The sequence below is a fragment of the Alligator mississippiensis genome, chromosome 4, assembly GCF_030867095.1.
Source record: "Alligator mississippiensis isolate rAllMis1 chromosome 4, rAllMis1, whole genome shotgun sequence".
Taxonomy (NCBI): Eukaryota; Metazoa; Chordata; order Crocodylia; family Alligatoridae; genus Alligator; species Alligator mississippiensis.
This window is the reverse complement of record NC_081827.1, coordinates 10,566,506-10,578,000: the sequence shown is the minus strand read 5'-3', so window position 1 is coordinate 10,578,000 and position 11,495 is coordinate 10,566,506. Positions and strand designations below refer to the sequence as shown.

Below are 11,495 nucleotides of genomic sequence, written 5' to 3'. Positions count from 1 at the left end.
ATACTATAATCCAACAAGTAGTGTTATTACAGTTTTTTATTTTTTTTTAAATGTACTACTTATTAAGAAATGTATTTATAAAGGAAAGCAACTTTTGTGTTTTACAGTGACAGCCTCCTCCTCCACTCTGAAACACTACTTGAATCAATGGCTGCTTTAGTCAAATACCTGTTGCCCAGTGGCCTGGGTTGTTAGGCCAAGAAGAATGAGTTGTCTTGCGCGTGGAAAGGAAACAAAACGATTTTTATTCTTTATAAACTGGTTTAGCATTTGGCCTTTCAGGGATTCTTCAGAAAGCTGTACAGGTGGGGGACAAGATAATCTGTGTAATGCCCATCAATGAAACCCTTCCCACTGTTGTGCACAAACCAGCATTGCACATCCGTTCCAAACACTCGGTCGGTCCTGTAGTCTTTCTGCAACCCTCTGCAACAAAGGAAGCAACATAGGAGAGGTGTTATGCTATTACAGGTTAAAAAAAGAACGCATTAGTGAGACCTGATCCTCAGTGGTGCTGACTGTCATTAGCTGGAGGTGCCTGTTTGCAGCTGGGCCCCTCTATTTGCATGATGATAAGATTCCTACCTTGATAGGCAACATAATGGAAAGTAAGCTGCAAAGCATTGTGATTTTGATAGGTCCCTAATCATTATTTCACAGAATTCACAAAAGCAGGCAATGTCTGTGAAATCCACGAGCAAAAATAAAAAAAACTTGAAAATAAAATGCTGGCTCTCCAGAGGGGGCCAGCAGCCTCACAGTACTGTGAACTGGCTGCATAGTGCACGGGGGGAGTGTGCTGCTGGCAAAAAGAGAAGCCCAAGATGGCTGCTGCCTCTCCCCTGGCCACTGATTGGTTGAGAGGGCTGCCTGTGTTGCGGCCCTGCCCCTCTCCATCAATTGGTGGTGAGGGGTGGGTTGTGTGAGTCAGCCCTTCCAGCCGATCAGCAGTGAGGGGTGGGGCCCTGAGCTAGAGGTGTGGAGGGGGCCCACCTTGATCAGCCCATGAAAATGGCAGCTGCCCCCTGCCCCTGGTAAAATCAGCCAGCTGCCGCCTCAAGTTGGGTAGACCCCTAATAATGATCACAGCTTTGTGACTCCTCCTGTCTCTGGCAGGCATGTGGAAAACCATTTGGGATTGAACAAGTTTCTCTCAATTGCAAACCAGATGTAAAGTTCCACTAATCTGGGAAAGCCTGCTGATGTCTTGCATCCCAAGGGGATGTAAGGTGTTTGATAAACAAGCTCTGAAATGCAGATGCATCATGGTCTGTGCAGGCCACCTCTCTTCAAAAAAATGTGCATTATAAGAAGAGTTCAAACAGAAACACGTCGCTCTCCTGAGGCTAGCATCCTCCTTGACAAAATCCAGAGCTATGATTTGTCATAGGACAAGCTGTATAGAGATGGGGCAGCCATCAAGCTACTTCCAGCACAGACATTAATGGCACTTCAGTTCCATTTGTGATCTTGTTGAGGCCTCTGGTTAGCTTAGTGGCCTGGCCTCCCTAATTGCAAAGCAGGTTCCAGGGGGGGTCATACTGCCAAAAGTTCTCTCCTTGCCATCCTAATCATGCTAACTTCCTGAGAGCAGCGTTACTTCCTATGCCAATTTTGATGGCAATATCCACTGCCAAGGAGTTAGCTGCTCTTTGGCTCCAACCCACCTCTCCTTCCTGCCAAAGCTATGGATTCACAGCATTGCCATGGACTCCCATGGTGTGGGGTAGACAATGCAGTTGACATGAATCACCTAAGACTTCAGGAGAAATGAACATTGGATCTCTGTGATTATAACTAAGGCCAGAATCTGACTTTTACGGGGTGATCCACAAACACGAAAGAACCCAGCTTGACTTTCAGTTCTACTCTGGATATGCTCTGCTGACAAGCACGAGACGTTTGTTTGCGGTTTTAAACAAAGGAAATCTCTAGGCCCACAGAGAGAAGTCCAAAGTCATTTTTTAAGAAGTGACTTCCATTTGTTGTTGGTGTTTTTTTTTTTAATATTGTGATCGATTTGTGGGGACCTACCAAATTTGCAATTTTGTGAATGCCACGAAATCCAGCGTTGCCCATTAACACTGGGCAGTGACCATGAAATCCATGGAGGGAAAAAAAAACTTAGAGAAAAGAAAATGCTGGCTCCTCGGAGTGAGCCAGCAGCCCTCGATGTGCTGCAGAAGCACAGTGGGGCAGGAAAGGGAGCAGGGAGGCTGCCCATTCGAAGGGCTGTGGGCAAGATGGCTATCGCTCCTGCTCCTCACCATTGATTGGCTATGAGGGCTTCCTGTCACGTGGCATGACAGCCCTTGCAGCCAATCAGTGGCGAGGAGCAGAGCCACATGACAAATAGCCACCTCAGGGCCACATGACAATGTGGCCCTTGGCAAGGGTCGGGGCCATTGGGGCCCCTCAGCCAATCAGGTGGGAAGGAGGAGCCACCACGCTTCATCCACGAAATGGCTGGCTGGGTCCACGTTCTGCCCGCGGTATCGGAGGGCAGCCTCTGCGAATGTGGTAGATCCTTATTGATTGGATTCAACTACAAATTTTAGGGTCTGCTATTTTTCTTGTTAAACTTGCCTTCTGTTTGCTCAGAAATCCTACCTGGTGACTGTAAATTTGTGTCCTTTGAATTCCATGGTGGCTTCTGGTTTCTTTGGATCCTGACCAGGTCTCTCGATGAAGATAGACACTTCTGGTTCAGGCATGAACTGGCCTGATCAAAGAGAAGGTCAACACTGCTTTGGTCATCATATTTTAACCTGCTGCATAGCACATTTAAAAATAAACCGTAATGAGCAAATTCCTTCTGTGTGGATCAAAGGGCTCCATCTCTAATTTCAGAGATTCCCTATGTTAGGGGCTGGAAGGGACCTCGCGAGATCATCAAGTCCAGCCTGCCATAGGCAGAAAGTCTGCTGGGGTCAAATGATCCCAGAAAGATGCTTTAGACATGCTGTGGACATAACGGGACTCTACTTTAGACACAGCCATCTTTCGTGAAAAAGAGTGAAGTTGTGACGTGCGGAGAAGAAAACTGCATGCTAATTAGTTCTGTTCGTTTGCAGACCTTTCCTTGGGAACTACGATGAGGAGGAGTGGGGCAGGAGGAGAGGCTTAAAGGTGACTTGCAAAGGGAAGAAAACCAATGCGTTTTGGGATGGCTCTCTCATCACCGGAGGATGGAATAGGTTGTCATGTAAATTAGATCTCTATTCTACTTCCTAGCCAAGTCCAAGACAGAGAACCTAAGATGAGTTCTGGGACATGCACTTGGGACCCAGTGCTTATAGGGTCCGCTAGGGAGGCGGTATCAAGATGTCCCAGAAGTCTCTGTTTCATCTTCTCTGAAAGAAGAGGCTCTGCTTAGAAGGAACAAGACAATGGCTTTGTTAAGGAAGCTTCCCCCTCTGCCACTCCGAGTAGGTGGCCTGAGAGTGGTCAGACCTTACATTAGCCTGTCCTTGTCCATATGCTTTTTCCGCAGCTGAACCTCTCTGACCCCAAATGGTTTCTCCCTCATCCTCACATATTTTGTCCTAGTATCCATGAGTTGCATCGGCCCACAGGAGCACAAAACTGGGGCTAGGCCTGTCTTGATGGCCAAGTCTAATGACTGACTTGGTCACTTCTGAATCCCTTGAGGTCCCTTCCAATCCAGGACTGGGAAAGTAGCAGGAGTATACGATTGCTGTTGAGATAACATATATCACAGCATTTTTTTCATTAAAAAAGACCTCGAAGACCTTGGTTTTGCCTTGCATGACTGTTCAAGGCCCTGTGGACTAGAGGCACTCTCTAAGGGGTTGGGCTTCACATTCGGGAAGTCAGATACCAAAGGCTACATGCTGAATGCAGTAGTAAGGGCCTAACACGTGGCAGATCAGATCTGCTGCTAATGTAAATTGGCATCTCTCTATTGACTTATTATGACCACGCTATCATGATTTGTACCAGCGGAGAAGCTGGCTGGTTGTATGCATGTAGATTATGTAAAATCTCTCTGAATCCAAAAGATAAACTTATTCGGGAAAGTCAACAATACTATCGGAACAAGATTTTGCACCTCATCCCCGTCTTTTGAGAGCTTTCTTCTTTCCGGAGTATTTACACACAGGATTGTGACCAAAAACCTAAAGAAGTGGATTTTTCCCCCATCGTCCCAAAACCAGGCCTTACCTATCAGCCCATGTGCTTTGGAAGAAAACGGATTTGAAGGGGGAATGTAGATTCCCAAGAAATCAACATTGACAGGGTGATTCTTCCACACGCGGTGAAGTACAACCATGAAGGACATTTCCCCATCCACTGTGATAGTCACATTGTGTTCCCTCTTCACGGACACCAGCAACCTAGCAGAAGCATGAACACCAAGTGAAATCAGTGCCCCTCATTGTGCAGAGATACTCTGCTTGTTCTGCATGCAACAGTATCCAAACAGCTCTGTATTTTAATGGGCAATTAAAGATCTTTTGTTACCCAGGAAAGGGTGCGCAGGACCATTTCTATTTCTACTTCTATTCTGGACCAAATAACATGGATTGTAACACCCAAAGCTCATTCATCTTCACTTCAACCTCCCTGAACAATCTATCGCTGACTCAAAGTAGCTGTTTTTAGGCAACAAAACTAAAAAATGAATACAGAACAAGAAATCACCCCCAGACTGGATTCTGTTAAGTGTGGTCTAAACAGGGACTACAGATTCGTATTCCACGACCATTCTATTACCTGGTAAGTTTTGGGGAACGTTTTGCCTTGTAGCAGCTAAGGCAAAACCAGCTGTGGAGGAGCAAGAGAATTTCCCTCCCCTTGCTGAAGCTGCCTGAGACTCAGAGGCTGAGGCAAGCAGCAATGCAGTTTGGGAGGGGAAGAATTCCCCCCAGCTCCCTGCGGCTGCCCCAGGCTGGGGAGACCTGGACTGGGGTGTAGGGAAGCCCCCCAAGGTGGGGGCTCCCCACTGCCCGCATGCTGGGCTGCATGGGCAGGCACCTGGCCTGGAGGTCTTCTTCTCCCTCTCTCCTGGGGCAGCTGCTGAAGCAATCAGCAGCTGGGAAGGGGGAGGAGGGAGGGCTGCTAAGGCTGAAAAACCCCCACGTGCTGTGTAAACCCTGGCTACAGAGGCCTGGAAGTGTGTTCCCCTGCCCCCTGTCTCTACGGGCTGATAGACACAGGCAGAAGCAGGCTAAGGAGCAGAGGCGCGAGGTAGTACCTGCTCCACTGCAGCAGGCAGCATAGTTCAGAGCTGCAAAGCATCCTGGGATGCTGGGGGACTGTGAATTTACTTGAACCAGGATGGGGTCTGGGACAGAAGTTCCATAAACTGGGTTGAGTGTCAGTTAAGGCTGATACTACATCCAACCAGGTTTATCTTAAACCAGTTTTGAAAACGGTTTATGTGCACTGAATTTCTGTTCTGTTACAGGTTTAAACCAGCTCCTGATCACTTAAACCAGTTTATATGTAACTTTTGTCCCTACCCTATGTGTGTATTACTTGTTTGCCTCTCCTAGCACTGTTCTTTCTCCTTCCTTTTCTTCCTTCCCTATCTCTTGTATTCAAATCACTCTCTATTTGATAGATCACCTTGTGCATATCCTTTTACGGCATCTGATGAAGAAAGCTCTGGCTCACAAAAGCTTTTACTATATATCTGTTTTACTAAGTTTATAAGGTGCAAATCTACCTTTGAAACTGAATCAAGGAACTCCAAATTATGAAGAAACTCAATGGGAGAATCCACTAGAATTTGTGAGTTCCTACATCAGGGGCGGGCAATTATTTTGGGCAGAGGGCCGCTTACTGAGTTTTGGCAAGCCATCGAGGGCCACATGATAGGCAGCCAGGGGCAGATAAGTATTCATTTTCTAAATTTTTTATGGGCCCCGTAGGCCAGATAGAATGGCCTGGTGGGCAGCATCCGGCCTCCAGGCCGCATTTTGCCCACCCCTGTCCTACATGCTAATACATGCTGCTTTGTTATGGTTGCATAGGGTCAAGCAAGGAGCCTAGTGCCTTTTATTATCCATAGTGATAAACTTTTCATATGCATGTCATTGCTGAGATGACAGTGGATCATGCTGACTTGTACCATCTCATTTTACCACCTGTTTTATCTTATACTTGGGATGCAAGCTCTTTTGGACAGAAACTACGGTACCTAACATCTTTTATTGGGGCACCTGCAGTGTCTCCTGCAGTGCAAATAATAGGCTATAATAGTATGAACATCTAAAGACCATAGCAGTGAGTGTGTTTGAAAGGCCTTTTCAGACTACCAGCTACTCAGGGGATGGCCTGCTGTCCACCAAAAGGACCTTGTGCCTTTCATTTCAAGGATGGAGTAGGAAGCTAACCAGACTGGATCTCTTTAGGAATGTAAAAAGCCAATCTTGCCTTCTGATCCCCAGAGATGGACACTTTCTAAATGCATTTCTGCCATTTCTACCCAAGGGAAACTCTCCCTTTCACCTTTTCCGAATGATGCTTCCAGTGTCGGCCCAGGACAGCCCAGTGCTGTAAGATCCATCTTTCAGGGTTATCATCTCTGTGCTGACTTCTACTTTCAAGTCTTTGCTTTTGAAATAAAAGCCGATTTTGCCGAAATAAGTGTTCAGTTTCTCATGCTCTTGCTTCTTGGCCCCGATGAGTTGCCCATTGACTACAACTCCTAGGAGGAAGCAGCAGTGGATATTGTCAACAAGTTTGACATGCACTTAAGTCACAGAACAGCTCTTTGAACTGAAGTGCTTTCAGCAGAGCGGGTCGATTCTCACTGCCTTGTTTTGGGGCCTAGCTAGTAATCTAATTTCCTGCTTGGCACCGAAGATTTCTTTGGGTTTTGTTTTCCCTCTCTCTCTCTCCTCCCCTTTCCCCTCCCAACTTTTTCCTTTGTGCAGATCTGGAAGTGCAAATGAAATAAACCCAGATCCTCAGCAGCAGTTCACAAGTAGAATGAATGCAATTCTCGTTGTGCATTTGCAAAAGTCTGTCTCGCAGCTCCACATGGATAAAAGACATTAGACTTTATTCGTTCTATTGATTCAAGGCTTATTCATTCTTATTCATTCATTCTTATTCATAAAATGCATCTGACTTTATTCATTCTATTGTTCATGTTATTATCACAACATACATGCTGATCACGACCTAGCAGGTCTGTTATGACACTCTTGACCATCCTAAAAAGGGAAAAGATGCAAGACATTCCTTCTAAATGTCTTATCTCACACACTGTTCAGGCCACAGCCAACCTACTCAGAACATCCGAGGCCCGCTCTAAGTCGCTGAAAGAAAGCTACTAATGCATCACCTGTTCAAACTCACTAACAGCTCACATTATTGGGCAGAGTAGCAATAACTGCGAGCCGAGCAGCAGGGTGAAGCCCAAATACATGTGACGAACTTAAGATTCTTTACTAAATGTTTAAGGCTGACAATTGTGTAGAGCAGGAGTGTTCACCCCTCCGGCCCACAGGCCAGATCTGCCCACAGAGCCATGTCATCCAACTCACAATGCTCCCCAAAGGTCTGAAAACTGGCTGGCTGGAAAGTGGCTGCTGCTCCATTGCTGTCAAATTTCCAGACCTGTTGGGAGCCCCACGGGCCACATTGCATGGCCCCGTGCAATACATTGGGTGTGCTGGGGCTCAATCTTGGCATTTAGGGCTGGGGGGAGGGGGGACAGTATAGGCCTGATTGCAATGTGTGGGGCCCCACTCCAGTGTGCAGGGTTGAGGGGGGCAGCCTGGGACCAATCCTGGCATGTGAGCCCAGCACCAGGGCCTGAGCCCAGTATGCAGAGCCAGACAAAGGTGCCATGTAACCAGGCAGGGGCAGTGCAGGCCCAATCCCAGTATGTGGGGTCTAATCCTGGCACACACGCCTGGGCAGGGGTGTTACGGGGCCAGATCCCCATGCGCAGGGCTGAGCAGGGGCAGGTCAGGCCCAATCCCAGCATGCAGGGCCCATGGGGCCAAATGTCTGAGCACCTCTATGTAGAGTACATAAACTTCCAATCCAGTTTGCAGGGAACAGATTCTATGCTCTTAGGACCAGACCCTGTTCCAGCTTTTGGGTGTTTAAGTGGACTTAGGTGCCTAAATGCAATTCTATTTCACCCTGCTAGAGACGCTGAAAATCCATGAATTCATCCATTTTTGTAACATACTGTCAACTGGCCCTTCAGAGTGAGTCACAAAAAGGGGCAAGGTAGAGGAAGACTCACCTGTCTTTTGCATTAATTGTTTTTCATGGACTCGAGCAGTGTAGAACAGAATCGTATTTAGATGCCTCAGTTCATTTATGTGCCCAAAAGATGGACTAGAATCTGGCCCTTGGTGTTCATATTGTTGGAGCCAAGCCCAGCCACCCTGCTCTGCAAGGTGTGCATGTGCTTTAAGGCTAACTTCATTGATGCCAGTGAAAATCATCAGGAGTAGCTGCACTGACATCAGTGGAGTAAAACTTGGGTACATAGGAGGATATGGTAATTGGTTTGATGAGAACTGACAGCGCTTAGTAAAGCAAGAAGCAACTCATTGCAACCTGCAAACGTTTCCTTCCCCAAACAAAAACCCTTAAGGAAAAACCTAGATATAAACTTCTTACCAGTATCAGCATCTGAAACCAAGTTCAGAATCTTTCCAGGCTCAGCATTGATGTTGAAGCAGATGTTCTTTTGGCTCTTTGGCAGGTTGATGATGAAATGTGGGTCATTATCAACTAAGATGCACAAATAATTGGGAATTAAACCAAAGTACCATGAGCAGTAGTCCGATACTTGCATGGAAGTGACCCGCTTTTGCTCAGTACCTCAGTACTGGTTTTCACTACACCCAGCTTAATACCCAGTTACACAGATAGGCATAGTCACTTCTGCTGAATAATTGTGAAGTGCTTCATAGTATTAATTACTTCTCACCACACTCAATAGGAAGCGGCAAGACTGACATAGACAAATCTTAAAACAGAAGAGAGGAGGAACTGCTGCTGCTTGGTGTGTTATGGCCTAATGGTTAGAGCACTTGCCATGGGGAAGTGGAAGGCCTCAGTGAAATTCCTTCCTCAACCCATAGGAATTTCAGCTATGGCATGGCTATGGCATGGCGTACGGCTATGGCATGCCCTTCTTGGGAGACTGCCCAGAAGCGAGTGCATAACTACAGTTTAGCGGTTAAGGCTTTCACATGATGGAGCTGGGATGCCTGGGTTCTGGTGTCTGCTCCAGGGACCAGTATCATAATGCTAAGAGGAGGAGACCAGGGCACTAACCCTGGGTGCTTGACTTATATGGGGTACAAAAATAGCAGCTGCTGCCACTGTTATCCCTGCTGCCATGCCACTGTCGGTAGCCATTACCCCACACATCACTGCCACTCAGGGAACAGAACTACCTCTGGCACGGGCTTCTGTATTGTATATCCAACAGTCATCATTTTAAACATAGAAACAATGCTGGAGGGTAGGATTAGAAACTACACATCCCATCTCATCCCTTGATTATGCTCCTTAACCACTAGGCAAGGCACATGCTCCTTCCTGTATTGCTTCTCCCTTTGGCCCCATGACTCCTGGATTCTTTCCTGCACAGTGATATAACTTCATCAGGCAGGACAGATAGTGTCTCCCTCATTTCAACGTTTCTTACAGCTTGGTAACCAAAAGGCTCTTCCAGGGGTGGCAGGCATGGCTGAGAGCACAAAAAGGCCTCATCCAAACACATGTTAAAATAAAAGACCAAGCCCTGCTCATTTCTGTAAGCATTGAGTTGTAGGAACTGCCTTTGGAAGAGGATTCGGGGCTTGGTTCCCGAGTGGACAGGGGTGCCTGCTTGCTTACAGCCCCGACTATGCTTTGGAGAAGTTCAGGGGTTCAAACACACTCATATGCTCAGCTTTTCCCATCAAACAGTACTAAACAGCTCTTTCAGTGGGGTTTTCTGGGTTGCCATTTTAAGTGCCAGCCTCCTCTGGATTTAACTGTAAATCCCATGCTTGTACTCTAACTCCTGGCCTGATCCTGCACTGCTAATGCCATGGAAGGTTTATCACTGCCTTCAGTAAGAAGAGGATACAAATGAGCTGGGAGTTTAACTTCCTTCTGTTCCCTTCCTTTAGAGCAAGTTGAATGATATCCAAGTCTAAAATTAACCCTTGATCTGTCCTGTGAATGCCAAAAAAGGGCCGGCAGTTACTGTTGAATATACATTCGCATATGGCTAACCCTATTCCTGCTTCATTATTGAGCTCTTGCAGACAATGGCTTTCCCAGCTGGTTTCTGTAAGATAGACATTAACTCATGGCAGAGACCCAAGTGTTAACAAGATCCAGCAGCTTGCAGCGAGTCCAGAGATCCTTATCTACCACAGGACATTCATGCTGTCATTTACAATGGAAATAACATTTCATTAGCTTTGCAACTATAGATAGGACAAAAGAAAGCTCACTGGACAGATCCTGCCTGTAGCCGATGGCAGAGACCTATTAGATTTTCTAACCTATCTTCAGAGTGGTTCCTTTTACTTTCTAGGGCCTTGTCCATTCAAGTTTTGAATTGTTCAAGCAATGCTAACTCCTTCATAAAGCCGAATCATCTACCTGGGTTTGTCCTGGATGTTGTATGTTTAGGGGTAACTTTGGAGTATACATGATTGCCTGCACGGATCATCAATAGGGGTTGAATCTGAGTCCTTCAGCGCTGGCCTGTACCACCCTGGCTAAAGGTGTAGCTCCTTGAGCTGGCAGTAGTAGTTAACTTATTTAGGTGAACAGCCAATAAAAGAAGGAGCAACATGTGTTTGAGAACCTATACAATGCAGTCCATTCAACAAGGAAAAATGGGGCAGCTGGCACAGATCTCTGCCACAGTTAGCACAAAACACATTTAGGCCTTGAATTCAAATACATCGGTGTTATCTGTGTCCATCTGGACACACTGAGCCCCTCAGTAACCCGTTTCCCTCCCCCACCAGCCATTTCTAAAACAACTCAAGGAGCCACGGTAAGTAAAGTGAGACACTATACATTTGTCATTGTTTACCTGTGTGTATGGGTTTCATTGCAAACGTTGGAGCTTTTTGTGCAGATGCTGGACTTGGTGCCACAGGTGTGGGATTTGCCCAGGATGGGATGGTTTTGTCAGGGACTTTTGGGGTTATCCCCAGGGTACCTGTTTGGTGAAGAAGTTATATCTGAAGTAATTATTCACATTGACCAGCGCTGGGTTCAATCTCAGACAGAACACCAGATTCCGGTCCCATTCACACTGGGGTAAACCTGGGATACATCTATTTACTACAAGAGAATGACAGATTTGCATTGCCCTAACTGATGGGAGAATGTGGGCCACTGACCAGTTCATTGTGTGTGCTTTAAAACTTGACATTTATTTCCTGTGAATATACCCCAGTTCAGCAAAGCCTTTGAGGCTTAAGAATTACCCCATAATTAAATGTAAGCATTGAGATTTAAGTTGAGTGCTCTGCTGA

The 11,495-nt window shown here is 46.4% G+C and overlaps 1 protein-coding gene across 1 annotated transcript in view; it reads right to left on the bottom strand.

Annotated features, from left to right (window-relative positions):
• Window positions 1-18: 18 nt before the first annotated feature.
• The window catches only part of ITIH2 (inter-alpha-trypsin inhibitor heavy chain 2), a 37,871-nt gene continuing 26,394 nt past the window's right edge, over window positions 19-11,495 (bottom strand). The window contains exons 16-21 of the mRNA XM_014607520.2: window positions 11,048-11,176; window positions 8,617-8,730; window positions 6,478-6,676; window positions 4,186-4,358; window positions 2,611-2,722; window positions 19-426 (exon numbers count right to left, since the gene is read on the bottom strand). Coding sequence (XP_014463006.1) covers window positions 279-426; window positions 2,611-2,722; window positions 4,186-4,358; window positions 6,478-6,676; window positions 8,617-8,730; window positions 11,048-11,176 — 875 coding nt within the window. The 3' untranslated portion in view covers window positions 19-278. The remainder of the gene's footprint in view (window positions 427-2,610; window positions 2,723-4,185; window positions 4,359-6,477; window positions 6,677-8,616; window positions 8,731-11,047; window positions 11,177-11,495) is intronic.